Source organism: Panulirus ornatus, chromosome 14 (assembly GCF_036320965.1).
Source record: "Panulirus ornatus isolate Po-2019 chromosome 14, ASM3632096v1, whole genome shotgun sequence".
NCBI classification, from domain to species: domain Eukaryota; kingdom Metazoa; phylum Arthropoda; class Malacostraca; order Decapoda; family Palinuridae; genus Panulirus; species Panulirus ornatus.
Window position 1 is genome coordinate 4110066 of NC_092237.1, and position 17787 is coordinate 4127852.

The following is a 17787-nucleotide window of genomic DNA, read 5'->3' on the forward strand; positions in this document are numbered from 1 at the left end:
AAACCAATCGACGTCTGAAGTGCGCTGCGGTCGTCTTATGCGAACACCCTGGCCCCGTTTTACCTCAATCTTAGCCACAACATGGGTAATTTACCTAATCTAACCTCATAAATTTCACTTCTAACTACCAGCAAGAAAAAATACAGCGACAAAGCAAAATAAATATATATATATATATATATATATATATTTTTTTCCCAATACATTTCGCCATTTCCCGCGTTAGCGAGGTAGCGTTAAGAACAGAGGACTGAGCCTCAGAGGGAACATCCTCACTTGGCCACCTTCTCTGTTCCTTCTTTTGGAAAAAGTAAACGGGAGGGGAGGATTTCTAGTCCCCCGCTCCCTCCCCTTTTAGTCGCCTTTTACGGCACGCAGGGAATACGCGGGAAGTATTCTTTCTCCCCTATCCCTAGGGATATATATATATATATATATATATATATATATATATATATATATATATATATATATATATATATATATACAGACATATACATATATACACATGGACATATACTTGAGTCTTCATCCATTCCTAGCAATAGCCTGTCCCACAGGAAACAGCATCGCTACCCCCCTCTTCAGCAAGGTTGCGCCAAGAGACAAAAAAGGCCACATTTGTTCCCACTCAGTCTCTAATTGTTATGTATATAATGCACCGAAACCACAGCTCCTTACCCACATCCAGGCCCCACAGACCTTTCTAAATATATATATATATATATATATATATATATATATATATATATATATATATATATATATATATACATATATATATATATATATATATATATATATATATATATATATATATATATATATATATATATTCTTTTTTTTTTATACTTTGTCGCTGTCTCCCGCGTTTGCGAGGTAGCGCAAGGAAACAGACGAAAGAAATGGCCCAACCCCCCCCCCCCATACACATGTATATACATACGTCCACACACGCAAATATACATACCTACACAGCTTTCCATGGTTTACCCCAGACGCTTCACATGCCTTGATTCAATCCACTGACAGCACGTCAGCCCCGGTATACCACATCGCTCCAATTCACTCTATTCCTTGCCCTCCGTTCACCCTCCTGCATGTTCAGGCCCCGATCACACAAAATCTTTTTCACTCCATCTTTCCACCTCCAATTTGGTCTCCCTCTTCTCCTTGTTCCCTCCACCTCCGACACATATATCCTCTTGGTCAATCTTTCCTCACTCATCCTCTCCATGTGCCCAAACCACTTCAAAACACCCTCTTCTGCTCTCTCAACCACGCTCTTTTTATCTCCACACATCTCTCTTACTCTTACGTTACTCACTCGATCAAACCACCTCACACCACACATTGTCCTCAAACATCTCATTTCCAGCACATCCATCCTCCTGCGCACAACACTATCCATAGCCCACGCCTCGCAACCATACAACATTATTGGAACCACTATTCCTTCAAACATACCCATTTTTGCTTTCCGAGATAATGTTCTCGACTTCCACACATTCTTCAAGGCCCCCAGAATTTTCGCCCCCTCCCCCACCCTATGATCCACTTCCGCTTCCATGGTTCCATCCGCTGCCAGATCCACTCCCAGATATCTAAAACACTTCACTTCCTCCAGTTTTTCTCCATTCAAACTCACCTCCCAATTGACTTGACCCTCACCCCTACTGTACCTAATAACCTTGCTCTTATTCACATTTACTCTTAACTTTCTTCTTCCACACACTTTACCAAACTCAGTCACCAGCTTCTGCAGTTTCACACATGAATCAGCCACTAGCGCTGTGTCATCAGCGAACAACAACTGACTCACTTCCCAAGCTCTCTCATCCCCAACAGACTTCATACTTGCCCCTCTTTCCAAAACTCTTGCATTTACCTCCCTAACAACCCCATCCATAAACAAATTAAACAACCATGGAGACATCACACACCCCTGCCGCAAACCTACATTCACTGAGAACCAATCACTTTCCTCTCTTCCTACACGTACACATGCCTTACATCCTCGATAAAAACTTTTCACTGCTTCTAACAACTTTCCTCCCACACCATATATTCTTAATACCTTCCACAGAGCATCTCTATCAACTCTATCATATGCCTTCTCCAGATCCATAAATGCTACATACAAATCCATTTGCTTTTCTAAGTATTTCTCACATACATTCTTCAAAGCAAACACCTGATCCACACATCCTCTACCACTTCTGAAACCACACTGCTCTTCCCCAATCTGATGCTCTGTACATGCCTTCACCCTCTCAATCAATTCCCTCCCATATAATTTACCAGGAATACTCAACAAACGTATACCTCTGTAATTTGAGCACTCACTCTTATCCCCTTTGCCTTTGTACAATGGCACTATGCACGCATTCCGCCAATCCTCAGGCACCTCACCATGAGTCATACATACATTAAATAACCTTACCAACCAGTCAACAATACAGTCACCCCCTTTTTTTAATAAATTCCACTGCAATACCATCCAAACCTGCTGCCTTGCCGGCTTTCATCTTCCGCAAAGCTTTCACTACCTCTTCTCTGTTTACCAAATCATTTTCCCTAACCCTCTCACTTTGCACACCACCTCGACCAAAACACCCTATATCTGCCACTCTATCATCAAACACATTCAACAAACCTTCGAAATACTCACTCCATCTCCTTCTCACATCACCACTACTTGTTATCACCTCCCCATTTGCACCCTTCACTGAAGTTCCCATTTGCTCCCTTGTCTTACGCACTTTATTTACCTCCTTCCAGAACATCTTTTTATTCTCCCTAAAATTTAATGATACTCTCTCACCCCAACTCTCATTTGCCCTTTTTTTCACCTCTTGCACCTTTCTCTTGACCTCCTGTCTCTTTCTTTTATACATCTCCCACTCAATTGCATTTTTTCCCTGCAAAAATCGTCCAAATGCCTCTCTCTTCTCTTTCACTAATACTCTTACTTCTTCATCCCACCACTCACTACCCTTTCTAATCAACCCACCTCCCACTCTTCTCATGTCACAAGCATCTTTTGCGCAATCCATCACTGATTCCCTAAATACATCCCATTCCTCCCCCACTCCCCTTACTTCCATTGTTCTCACCTTTTTCCATTCTGTATTCAGTCTCTCCTGGTACTTCCTCACACAGGTCTCCTTCTCAAGCTCACTTACTCTCACCACCCTCTTCACCCCAACATTCACTCTTCTTTTCTGAAAACCCATACAAATCTTCACCTTAGCCTCCACAAGATAATGATCAGACATCCCTCCAGTTGCACCTCTCAGCACATTAACATCCAAAAGTCTCTCTTTCGCACGCCTGTCAATTAACACGTAATCCAATAACGCTCTCTGGCCATCTCTCCTACTTACATAAGTATACTTATGTATATCTCGCTTTTTAAACCAGGTATTCCCAATCATCAGTCCTTTTTCAGCACATAAATCTACAAGCTCTTCACCATTTCCATTTACAACACTGAACACCCCATGTATACCAATTATTCCCTCAACTGCCACATTACTCACCTTTGCATTCAAATCACCCATCACTATAACCCGGTCTCGTGCATCAAAACCACTAACACACTCATTCATAAGCACCAATAATCACCCACCTCTCTCCATCAACTTTCAGTTTTACCCATATTAATCGAGATTTTACTTTCTTACACTCTATCACATTCTCCCACAACTCCTGTTTCAGGAGTATTGCTACTCCTTCCCTTGCTCTTGTCCTCTCACTAACCCCTGACTTTACTCCCCAGACATTCCCAAACCACTCTTCCCCTTTACCCTTGAGCTTCGTTTCACTCAGAGCCAAAACATCCACGTTCCTTTCCTCAAACATACTACCTATCTCTCCTTTTTTTACATCTTGGTTACATCCACACACATTTAGACACCCCACTCTGAGCCTTCGAGGAGGATGAGCACTCCCCCCGTGACTCCTTCTTCTGTTTCCCATTTTAGAAAGTTAATACAAGGAGGGGAGGATTTCTGGCCCCCCGCTCCCGTCCCCTCTAGTCGCTTTCTACGACACGCTAAACTAAAATACAGATGGTGAATTTGCAAAGCTCTCTCTCTCTCTCTCTCTCTCTCTCTCTCTCTCTCTCTCTCTCTCTCTATATATATATATATATATATATATATATATATATATATATATATATATATTCTAACGTAACAAAAAGTACTCGATATATTATAATGAACTCAAGTGAACAACACAAACCATTGTTTTATTTCAAGACGATGCAGGTAACACAAAGCAAGTTGAGCAATGAAAACAAGGATAAAGTTACAATACTGTAACCTTAAATTGAACATCGTCGACGTGTAACCTACCTTAACCAAACCAAACTAAAATACAGATGGTGAATTTGCAAAGCTCTATGGTTTGCTAGTCTAAACTCATCCTCAACTAATCTAACCTAACCATTATGAATCAGCTCTGATATCCTTTAACCAATGCGTAGAAAAAAAAGGGGTAATGCATGTACGCAAATGGCCGATGTCGACTAGGATAGGGGATTATATGACGGGGAAACCCGCACGGTATTAAGGAAGCTTACAAACGTGATGAAAAGTACGCAATGAGCGAAAAAGATGTCCATCGTATGGCAGGAAAGGCAGCAACTCATCGAATGAAGGGAGAAAATCCCACACATTACAGAGCGTAAGCACAAAGGTTGTGGCGGAAAGCACACAGTCAAGACGGGAAATTTACACATTCGGCAGGAAATCAGAAAGGATTCGACGGTTCCATGTATATCAAAAGTAATCAAAAGCTGGGAGACGGTTTACATAATGCAGTGGTGATTTACTCATTCAATTTCTAAGATGAATTAACAAAGATATTCACCATGTGGCAGTGGATCTAACCATTGGGAGCGGCTAACACGTCAACCTAGTCATGTTTCACGCCTCGGTAATCTGATCAAGCGTGAAATAAATCACAGAAAGTAGGCACGATTATCATTGTGGTCACGTACTGAACCGACGAATTACGAAAAAAAAAAAAAATGGCTACATAAGAATATCTTATCTACCAGTTACTGGAAAATTAAACTGTGGTAAAGGAGGCTACGTGAATACACAAGGGAGAGAGGAGCCCCCCAACCTACGTCCTTCCAGCAGTCATGCACCAGAACTTCCGACCCTTCACGGGTCGACGACAATAACAGTAACCACGGAAACAGCACGAGTGACTTCCAAGGCTACCTGCCGATGTCACACGTCCTTTCACTGGCACGGAAGAGTCATACCATAAATAGAAGACGATAAAACAAATCTAACACAGCTCTAGCCAGGCATTGCAGAACAGGAAGGTCACTTTCTAGCTTACCGCTCGAACATCGACCGCACGTTGTATCTGCGGTTCTTCCACAGGCCGCCAAGGTCGAGCATGGTAGCGCATATGATTACCTCCACTGAGCGGAGGCCGAGCTGTTCATTGCGAAACACGCACATGGAAAGGAAGGTCTCGACCATGACGAAACACGTTAAGCTCTTGGGGAATAAAATCCCTCTAGTTTCCTTATTTGCTTGAGCGAGTCTATACCTTCATACGGTGTGAGATGAAATTAATTCAGACCTTAAAGGAGCGAAATTACTGGTACACTGCCATCAGAAAATCCCACCGGAGTCTAGCTTCACGCGGGCAGGAAGGGCATTAATACTACGCATCCCTCCATAAAACAAATATAAGTACACTTATTATTATCATTATTACTACTACTACTACTACTACTACTACTACTAAAAGTTATTATAACTCATAACATAAATAAAGAATATCAAACTCGGCTGGCTGTCATCAGGAAAAATTCATGAATATCTGGATTTTCACATTAAGATAGCTGACGTGTTACGGAAGGATTTACATCAAAACCACATCCACTAAACATATGCATTTATCAACACATCCGTAAACAACGGGTGAAGACGGGGAGGCAAGTGTCAACTTGGTTAGTGTCCCAGACACCCGAATATTTGGTAAGCTACAGGTTCTACAACATTCACGTCTATAAAATATCAATACAGCATAGTCCCAGAACCACACACACGCACGAAATTAGCAGGCTGCTTCGTCTTAGCCTGAGACAATCTACTCCAAAGCTCACAAGAGGCCACAATCAACTAAAACACCCACACAAGATGTTTGGCTCAGTGAGAGTCCAGTCTCGACTCCCCAGGTCAGGGTGAAACTCGCCGAATATACTAATAACCTAAAATTTCACAAGACAAAGCGCTCTTCTGTCCAACAATTTCACGTAAAAACTGAAGCACAATTTTTATTTTTCATCATGACACGCAGTCTGACGAATGCTGACATTTTAGTTCCTCACAGCTTAAAAATCTTAATGTTCTTTTCTTTTTCTAGCAAAAAAAAAAAAAAAAAAGTAATTAGTTAAACTAAGCAGTCTCCGGAAACGTTTGTTTGTTTCTAAAGTCTCGGCATTCCTGCGATTCACCCTGGCCTCCTTCATTCTCCTCCTCCCTCCTACTTCTCTCCCTGACACTAGCCCTCCCTTGAACACCATCGGGCTCTAATTCCCCCAAGGCTAGGGTGACATTCGGGGAGACTCACCACATCGCAAGATGAAGGGTACGCCGTCCCACCTCTCGTTGTGGATGGTGGTTATAGCCAGGGCGTAGGTCGGGGTGACGGAGCCGGCAGGCACGGTAGGATCGTCCAGGTAGCCGTCCTTGGCGTCTCCCTCACCCTCGGGGTCACCCACGTACTGGCCCAGCACCACGTCCTTCAAGGTCAGGGCCCTCATGGACTTGAGCACCTTTACCTGGCACAAGATAGGAAACTAGTTACACGACAAGCTGCTGCTGCGCGCGCGCGCACACACACACACATGTAAGTACAACCTATAACAATACAAATGTATAAACAAATGAAATCAAAGACATATCAACAAAGACGTACAATCAGACGAACCAAGGTAATCAGCCTATCATTAGTAATAATCTATCATCAGCAGAACAAAGACTAACTTAAATAAGCATTAAACTTCTCAACTAACCCTACACTTACCCGCAAAACTTTCATTTCAGCCACCAATAACATGAATCGCTTTAAGCTAATACCTAAACAATTATTCTCACGCTGCGCTTGTATGCCGTTTCCATTTTTCTATGTTCATGCTCACACTACAAAAGACTTACGTTCTTAAACATAATCTATTACCTACATCATCGAAACATGTTTATGTAAAAGATATTTGTTATATATATATATATATATATATATATATATATATATATATATATATATATATATATATAAAGAGTTATTCGTGGAGATAGCGAGGAGGGATTCCCCCAAGGTTAACCTCTTGCTGGTGAATAAGGCTTCCAGCTGTGGTGAAGCGAACCAGCGAAGGACTGCAGGTGTTAGTGGAAAAAGGACTGAGCTTCAGCATGTAAAATCTATCGGTCCTTTTTCGATCACCTACTACTTCAATGCCTACTTTACTGCTATGTAATTCCTGCAGTAGCTTACTTAAAATATCATCCTAACTATATACCCATCAAACAATCTACCCACACCACCTCAGCACACCCTATTCGGCCATCTTTATCACACTTCTTAATTAGACTATTTATCATCACACTTCTGACAAAATCCTCCCTTTTCAAAGACTGTAATAATAATAATAAAAATAATAATAATAATAATAATAATAATAATAATAATAATAATAATCCAGGTGAGGATATTCCCTCAAAGGCCCAGTCCTCTGTTCTTAACGCTACCTCGCTATCGCGGGAAATAGCGAATAGTAAAAAAAAAAAAATAATAATAATAATAATAATAATAATTACCTAACGAACAACAAAGGTTAATAAAATTAGTGACCATACGAGCGAGACTGAGTTAGCGTCCATGAGTTGGTAACAAAGCGAGTACAGGAACACACCGAGTGATCCATCAAGCTGTGCTTGGCAACGAAGGGTTGCCAGCCTGCCATGCACCTGGCAGCGGAGGATGCCAGGCACCGCAAGGACCAGCATGACACCCGAGGGATTGCTAGGTACCGCCAGGAACTCCTTCCCTAGTGAGTCGTGACGGGTGAAGCAGCGAGAAGGGATCACCCGACCAACCATCACCCACTTCCCATCACACGACGCTGTACCACACACACACACACAACACACTTGTATCGGCCCCTCTGGCACAGAATGGTGTCAGATGGGCTTATACACCAACAACACTCATCTTTACAAATAACAGCACAGCTACAAAATACATCAGATGACACCCGACTCACAGAAACTTATCCTATCTTGCTTGAAATGAGGATTCTGTGAATGAGGACAGTAAACAAAAACAAAAAAATGTGAGAGGAAACAGATTTAGAGAGGAAATACATATCCAAACCATTTCTTAGCGGACATTAACTGAAGGAATTCTACTCTCAGTGCACAACATTGTTGAGAAGCTTATGTGAAAATCCAATAATGAGAGGGTTAAGGGAGGGGGTTCCCCTCGACAGGGTGAAGAGAGGTTACAGAAGAGCTAAATGGATTAATATTTCAAAAAGCCATAAACAAAGGAATGTAACAAGGGTAAGACACGGACGGCATAATTGCGGGTGTTCTGAGGATGGGATGATCAGAGTGTCGCCTCGTAAGTCCGTCCCTCTTACACACACATTCACGAGATATGTTTCCAGCTAGACTACGTCCTCATCGCCAAATGAATCCAACTTGTTGCATATTTAGTACTCTGCAAACTTACATGAACGATGCTACCTGACTAACTCTGGAATTTGCGCAAGTCCCATCGTAATTCAAGGCAGTTCTGTCATTCCTCACTTCTCTTATGACCTTAATACTCAGGCGTGATTCCAGTTCTAGCTAATCATTAACATAGGCCCAATAGAGCAATGATTCTAAAGAATGACCCTTGTGTGTGTAGCTCGTCGGCTAGACGGGGTCCCATCCTGATGCTACACTAGGCTACACCATCACCCCTGCCCACGAGCCTTCCCTGACCGGCTGGGGAACACCCAGGTTCTTACCTTACCACACGACAAACGAGAAACACGTCGATTTTTTTCTTTTTCTAGCCTATGATCATAAATACTCATCCACCATCTTTCGTACATTGAATAGTAGTTACGAGAATATAACCACAACATACAGAGTAGTAAACCAAAACCTATCCACTATCAAAGATACGTAATATGACTGGAGATAAGTTAAACCTTCCAGTAAACCGATACAATAACAATTAATAGGAAACTTGTAAAAGAATGTAATCAGACAAAAAACGAGAAGACACTATGAAAATTATAACAACTCTGGAAATATCAAATTGCACACAAATGCCGGAAGGAAACCCGGGTTTAATACACATGGCGAGCAATAATGATAATTGCGATAGGTCGAAGGGGCAGGGCCGTTTATGACGCAAGCGGGCGACGCTACTTGCATAGTAGGAAAGGCCCCGGGGTATAGAACCCTGGTGATACGTAGAGTGGAGGATGGAGTTCCAGCCCGCTCGTTGGCCAAGGGAAGCAGCGAGAGAGAGAGAGATTCAGGCGGAATTGCCAGACGTCCATTCGTCATTACTACTTTTCACAATTAAGGACTTCGAGTTATGATATACTACATCTTTTCTGATATAACAGAAGCCATATATGAAGTTACAGCTTCGGCGTATCCACATGAAGATGCAGCCTATGTGGTGTTACTATAACGTGTCATCACGATTGGTTGCCGAAAAGCATGGAACATGCCCAACACGACTGTTGCCCACTACGGGGTCCTTCTTTCTCAAACTCGTCAACCTCTTAGGCACGACCGTATAAATCTACTGCAGGACCCTGGAGCATGTTCTTCCCTTAACTTTGATTTATACTTAGAATCTTACTACCCTTCCATTAACTGCCTCCATTACTTACCGTCTACTTAAACAGTTGCTGCTGTCCTCCAAAAAAGAAAAATTGCCTTTGTTTCACAAAGAAATTTTTTTTTTGAGCCAAATATCTTGAAAATGTATTAGGCAGATATGCATACAAATCGACAGCCAATTTGTTAATGTATATCAACATTTCAAGCTGAAAGACACCAACATCTTTTTTCTGGAAGAAATATTTCCTCCTATGGCGAGTTCGTTCATGGGGAGTTCCCCAACCCACCTGAGCTCCTAGGATACTGCCTACAAGTCCTTCTCTCTCTCTCTCTCTCTCTCTCTCTCTCTCTCTCTCTCTCTCTCTCTCTCTCTCCCGGCCAAAATTTCTCTACCCAACTCTGGTCTCCTTTCTTCACAGAGCTTCAAACCGAAATGATACATGAATGGAATCAACAGAAAAAAAATCAATGAATAAAAAGATCCTTAAATAAATGGTTCAAATAATAAAATGTAACATGAACCCAGGAGAATAATTACGGCATGAGGGGTGAGGGACAGAGCACTATTTATCATGCAAGACGGAGTGAGTGCTTTGCGTTGGGGTAGCTCTCCATAATGGCAAAATATCGTTAAAAGCAAATACTCTCTCTCTCTCTCTCTCTCTCTCTCTCTCTCTCTCTCTCTCTCTCTCTCTCTCTCTCGTTTAAAGATCATAAGTAACACAGTTGGCCTCCTAACATGTTCACGTATGTTCACCAAGAACTGTTCAACAACCCCATGAACTTTTCCGATCGCGTTCTTCATAATGTCTATAGCACATCCAAGTGTTCATCAAGAACTTTGGCAGGTACCTCTGAACATCCTTTACTTCCCCAGACAACAGATCACCCCATGATAAATCAAGAGATAACTCCAGTAATCAACCAGGAGTACATGTTATCTTAGATCACACGTTTTGTTTGAGGCTCAGTCATTGTGACTCTCAGATGGCTTTGCTAAAGGTTAGCAACTTGATTTTCAGACGCCTTAGATGGCCGAGTCAGTCTGCCGTAAAGGCAACGCGTAGCGCTGACCGCTTATCCTGCTGGATACACAATACTACTGTTCTCTGCTGCCAGAGACATTGTAATGCTAAATATTTCCCGTGCAGTTGTTATTAGTCTGTCGCGTCTCCTGGTAAAGGTTTCCCGATTAACTCCCCGTATATTTCTTTGTACAGTAGGGTTGAGGGTCAATTCAATTGGGAGGTGAGTTTGAATGGAGAAAAACTGGAGGAAGTGAAGTGTTTTAGATATCTGGGAGTGGATCTGGCAGCGGATGGAACCATGGAAGCGGAAGTGGATCATAGGGTGGGGGAGGGGGGCGAAAATTCTGGGAGCCTTGAAGAATGTGTGGAAGTTGAGAACATTATCTCGGAAAGCAAAAATGGGTATGTTTGAAGGAATAGTGGTTCCAACAATGTTGTATGGTTGCGAGGCGTGGACTATGGATAGAGTTGTGCGCAGGAGGATGGATGTGCTGGAAATGAGATGTTTGAGGACAATGTGTGGTGTGAGGTGGTTTGATCGAGTAAGTAACGTAAGGGTAAGAGAGATGTGTGGAAATAAAAAGAGCGTGGTTGAGAGAGCAGAAGAGGGTGTTTTGAAATGGTTTGGTCACATGGAGAGAATGAGTGAGGAAAGATTGACCAAGAGGATATATGTGTCGGAGGTGGAGGGAACGAGAAGAGGGTGACCAAATTGGAGGTGGAAAGATGGAGTGAAAAAGATTTTGTGTGATCGGGGCCTGAACATGCAGGAGGGTGAAAGGAGGGCAAAGAATAGAGTGAATTGGAGCGATGTGGTATACCGGGGTTGACGTGCTGTCAGTGGATTGAATCAAGGCATGTGTATGGGGGTGGGTTGGGCCATTTCTTTCGTCTGTTTCCTTGCGCTACCTCGCAAACGCGGGAGACAGCGACAAAGCAAAAAAAATAAAAAAAATAAATATTTTTGTTGGACAAAATATAAATGTAAAAAAAAAAAAAAAAAAAAGTCCGCTTCTAGGTTATTACCATGCATAAACCGTCATATCCATTTCTTTTCGTATACTAACCTTAATAATTTCCAATCGTTTATTGCAGTACATGCATTTCATTCCTTCAATTCTACCTATAATGTGTTTCTCAATTCTCTCTCTCGTCCTAATATCCTAGTTAATGTGCTCATCATCATGTGAAGGTGCTCATTACCATTATCGCTCATCATCCCGATTCAACGGTTACGAGCATTTCTAAATGTCATTACATTCCTGTTCTAACTTATAGCCTTAATCTATCGCGAAGACGTGTCCTAAAATGAAAGAAGTTCATTCCCTGACCGCTGGGTGAAGGTGCATTCAGCTTGACGGCCACGGTCAAGGTCACACCCTAACGGGGTTCTCATGACAAAGATAAGATTAACTACTTGACGAGGTCAGTCTCCCTGGGGCGATGTCCTCGTAATGTTTAGTCATCTCTGGGGAATGTCTTCCACTCCGTATTCGTCTCTGGGGGCGTCCTCCAGTTCGTAGTCGTCTCTTGGGTTTTGTCTGGGATGTGCTCGAGTTTTTAAGTAGTCTCTGGGGGCGAAGTACTCGAGTTTCTTCTAGTCGTCCCCGGAGAGACGTCTGCGTCCATAGTTTTATCTGGGGAATATCGTTGTTTCCAACTGTTCACCATGGCTTCATCCAGAACTCAAGTGTTCATCATATCACGGAGTCTTCACAGTCATATGTTGATCAGAGAAACAACAAACCCTCACAAATTAATCATTTTCTTTCACCATGTTCATCGTGTATTCTACAACCTCTGAAATACAGTTTCTTGGCTACACAGATTGGTCTTTCTTTTTTAAGTTAGCCGAGACGGAACAGGTAACTGAAGCCCCAATCGAAGCCATCTCATTTCTTCTCTCTCTCTCTCTCTCTCTCTCTCTCTCTCTCTCTCTCTCTCTCTCTCTCTCTATATATATATATATATATATATATATATATATATATATATATATATCCTAGCCTGAGCCAGGTACCCATTTTATCGACCAACATCTAGGGATGAATGAACGACTGGGTTGACTATGAACCGACTGCCGAGCAAACAGTTTTCGAACCCATGTACTCGACACTGGGTGGCCCATAAATGCATCAAGGTCAGGATCAAATAAAAATGACACCAAGCTATCTGTTGGGTTATCTTATCTTGTTCGATACTCCTGTGATCTTAGCCAAGCGTCAGCGAAAGTAATTTTGCATCCTAGAACTAAATAAGTTATAAAGGAACTCCGTGGCCGGATCGTAAGGTAATAAAGTATCTCGATGCGTTTGAGAAGTAAACATTACATCAAGTAGTAGCAAAATGCCTTCGATAAATATGGAAAAATACTTCCCTTTCCATCACATATACAGCATTCTATATCTAGCATGACATAGTCCTTTGTTGCGCCAGGGTACATAAACCGGTTTTATGTTAAGTAACCAAGAGCATCGCGGTCGTGCAACGTGAAGCGCATGACACTGTCTAGCTATGCACTGTCGTCTTGTTCACAGTCGAGGGATCATAAAGACCAACATGATCATTTCTTTGTATTGCTTTTCACTTACAGGACCTTCACCGCAACGGGCCTTTCTCCTGAAATTAAAGATGGGTCGTTTATCAACCTCTGGAGCACGACGGTACGACCCTGGGATATATCATACCCTAGGGTCGTACTGTCGTGCCGTCGTGCTCGGGGAGGTCATACCGCTACAACCAATAAATAAGCGTAGCAAAAACAACAACCTGGGAATCACGATACATGACCTTATCAAGTGGTCACGTCACAGCCGGGTCCTTGACATTCACGTCATCCGCTTGTCATAACATTTCTCGCGCATACGACTGTGTGTGCAGATACACATATTATACTTCCGAATTCAGTAATACAGTATACTATAAATATACATACATACATACATAGAGAGAGAGAGAGAGAGAGAGAGAGAGAGAGAGAGAGAGAGAGAGAGAGAGAGAGAGAGAGAGAGAGAGATGCATCATCGTCCTAACCACAAAATCAACCTATCACTGCGTAATGAGGTACTTGGGGCCAAACCTTCCGGCTGAAGGTCATACCACTGTCGCCCACCACACAAACACCAAGCAACCTCTCTCTCTCTCTCTCTCTCTCTCTCTCTCTCTCTCTCTCTCTCTCTCTCTCTCTCTCTCTCTCTTAATCGGCGACTGACGAACTACGGAATCCCCTTACGCTACCCATCCATTCCCATCGGTGGTTGCTGGACTAAACATGATCATAAAGTCCATAGCTGTTGTCCAAGTTTCCACTGGAGCTTGAAGCGTCACCCCCTCCGTAACGAGACCCAACGCGACGCGTCACCCCTTCGTCACAGGACCCCCGCGTGACGCGTCACCTCTCCGACACAGGCCTCAAAGTGGCGAGTCACCTCTGATGCTGCCGAAGGTCACCAACTTGGTCACGCATACACAACAGCAGCTCCCCCCCCCCCCCCTCGGAGACAATCGATCGGAGAGAAGGGTCGAAAATTAAATGAGAAAAAATGAGGGGGATAAATGAGGTATACATGGGGGGGGGGGGGGGATAATGAATGAGTGTACTTGGGAGTAAACACTACCTCGAGACAAAGGCCGAAGAAGCCGAACAGTTGTAGGAAAAATATAAACTCCCATCACCCCTAGACAATGACATCGTGATCCCTTGTGCGTCTATTTGACATAATCGTATCTCGTTCTTACAATATAAATCTTCTAATGCTATACAAGCCTCTCTGATCCTATCAAGTGTTACCCTGAGCTTATATAACTACCTGATCTTACCATGTGTCGTTCCGATGCCAAATGGCCCTCTCTCCCCCCATTTATGTTCCCAACTCCAATGCTTTACTCCCATAATCGATTATGTTGCATAATTCCAACAAAAATACTTAACCCAATGCATCTTCGGCGTCACTGACTGACCTTCTCGTCTCTGATGTCATCGGCGGCGGTGGAGCAAGGCTTCTCCATGGCCACCAGGCACAGGATCTGCAGCAGGTGGTTCTGCATCACATCACGGATGATGCCGAACTCATCGAAGTAACCGCCTCGCCCTTGCGTCCCGAACGGTTCCTTGAACGAGATGAAGACGGAGGCGATGTTGTCCCGGTTCCATGTCGGGCCGAAGATCCGGTTGCCGAACCTGGTGGACGAAGGAAGAGAGATGCGAGTCAGGAAAATGATGGAAGATGTGTATACAAATGGTTTATCAAAAAGCTGTTAATCATCGAGAAAGGAACTAATCTTAAAGAAAGATGGACATATTCCCTTAATATAACATCTTAAATAGGAACAGCTTTTCATTTCGAAAACAATTAACTCCTAAATATCTTTTGATTTATATTGAACTTTATTAACCTATTCTATGTATCCATTACTTTACATGCATTCCTTTACATCCTTTCTAATAGGCATGGTTGCATGCAAGTGGTTGAAATGCATGGCAATCAACAGCTAAATGTCTTACAAGGTATATACCATACCTCAGTAGTGAACAAAATGTTCATGCGAGGAGCGTTGTGACAAGTGGCAACACTTCCGTCTAAATGCTATTTACTGTTCATAAAAATAAAAGTATCTATCGTTCCGAATACTGTGAATAGCCTTGATAAATGACGACTTAAGTTGTCATGCATGTAAATCCACCTCAGATTTCTTATATGCAAATATATATTTACAGGAGAGGCAATCTTTAGTTACTAGCCAGCGACTATCATAAAAGCTCATTTCCTCTGCAGGAAAGGAGAAAAACAAAGATGAATGTGGACAAAGAACTGCGCCATTACACCTCAGACATTCAGCGACGTGTTTCGTGATCTTCTTGTGTTTTGTTTGACAGACTTTGTCTATGATATAAATGATAGATACTCTTCTAAAATCATTTTTCCCCAAAAAAATTCAAACATTAAAATTGCGTCGAGCCATTGACAAAACCTCTCTATACATTATTTTCAGCCATGGGTTTCCGAAGAAATGAAACCAGGTATCAAAAGTAACACCTAAGCTGGAGAAGCTCATGCACACTGAGGAGGAACACCTACCTTCCTGGATGTTGCTCTACATATAACCATCAATTTGTCACAATTTATGTCCACGAGCGCCAACACCCACCTGCGAATGCAATGTATCCCCACAACTATGGTTACATTGAGGAAATTATCTCAACTCCCGTGAATTACTTTGTCATGACTTACAATTACTGAATTAGCATTAACAACTTTAAGGAAATTTTACAGTGAAGAAAATATTTCTATGCATACATGAACGCCAAGTTTTTGGTCGATCGCCCAGTGAAACTAAGAATAATAAAGCTGCTGTAACTTAGGAAAAACATTTGTCTCATATACCAAAAGCAACCGCAATCTAAATACAACTATTAGAAAGTAAAGTGGGAAATTAAAATCTTTTTGAAGGAATCAAATTCCATTACTCTGACGCGGTTATCAAAAAATTCCTGTTATTTTTGTAAACATTTGATTATCATCGTAATGCTTCGAACGAAAATCCGAACAGAAGTTATACGATGGAGAGAGAGAGAGCAGCAGTTGGGGGTGAAGGCTGCCTCCACACCCCAACCGCTCCACCCAGGGTGAATGGATTGGTCAAGATCTGGAACTAGGTCGTCCTGCTTCATTCACAGTCTGCTGAGCACAAATACATGCGATATAATTCAACACGCAAGATATGCGGCGAGGGCTTAGTGCTAACCCTGCCAGTGTGTAAAAAATCTCGTAAGTAGGTAAGTAGTTCTCTCTCTCTCTCTGCAAATTGAGAGCAGGGATGAAATCAACGTAAGGAAGTGTAAAAGGAGATATGCTCCACCAAAGGCCGACAGATAAACGAGACGATCTCCATATCAAGACAAGGGTAAGAATGCAAGATTTAAGGTAAGAATTGATGAAATGGTCAAATGAGGAGGAACTGACACAGCTGGGGTAGAGGTAAGATTTAGTGGAGGAGAGAAGAGTGAGTGCGTGTGAGGTAGCCGCAGCTGTACACGAGATGTCACTTGCAGGACTGCACCTGGCAACGCTTTCAATCATGAGTTTGAAGTTCAACAACGCTCTTACTTCAATGCCTAACCAAACATAACCCAAGTTTAAGCTTTTGTTAATACATGGTAAATTAATCATTGTAATGTTAATATTTTTTTTTTTAACTAAAATATCAATGCCTTCATCATGGAAGTCTAATCACACGAGTTAGGTACTCTTACACGATAGGCTATCGACTAGAGCCCCGTCATGTATATTCAGATTCATAGTATCTACTGTAAGGTAGAAGAGTTAATATAGGGTTCTAACTCAGAAAACGAGCAGATCTTCCACTCAACAAAGAAGGCAACGATGGAGAACTTAATTGAGGATGGTTGCAATTTCCATACCCTCTGGACTACGCTACTTCCAATGCGTGTTCCACCTAACTCCACTGGCTTGTGACTTCACCTAATTACAAAGCGAAAATAGTACTATCATGCAATTATATTCGAAAATTTAGTTATACAGCGGATATTATATGAATGACCTGGATCATTAGAGAGCGGAAACAAGCAAGATTAAATTGTCACGTTCATTGCTTTGAACTTTGATCTTAAGAACCAAAGCACGTTCCATGGGAAAACGTTAACTTCATGTTCACGAACGAAATATTTTACGCTGTAGGTCCTAATATCAGTGTTAATCACATCAACACAAAAATGAAAAATAACAAATCCTGCAATCCAACCTAATGTTTCTGTTGCCAAATTTGCAGATTCCCAAACGAGTTCTTCTTCCCAAGATATGTTTCGAGATTATCAAGTACAACGATGGTAGAACGGTTATAAGGAAATAAAA

At 42.2% G+C, this 17787-nt stretch overlaps 1 protein-coding gene across 1 annotated transcript in view; it reads right to left on the reverse strand.

Moving 5' to 3' along the window:
- LOC139753183 (glucose-6-phosphate 1-dehydrogenase-like) overlaps positions 1 to 17787 on the reverse strand; it is a 43515-nt gene that overhangs the window by 21469 nt on the left and 4259 nt on the right. Inside the window, exons 2-3 of the mRNA XM_071669378.1 lie at positions 14876 to 15095; positions 6607 to 6817 (exon numbers count right to left, since the gene is read on the reverse strand). Of these exons, the coding sequence (XP_071525479.1) occupies positions 6607 to 6817; positions 14876 to 15095 (431 nt within the window). The remainder of the gene's footprint in view (positions 1 to 6606; positions 6818 to 14875; positions 15096 to 17787) is intronic.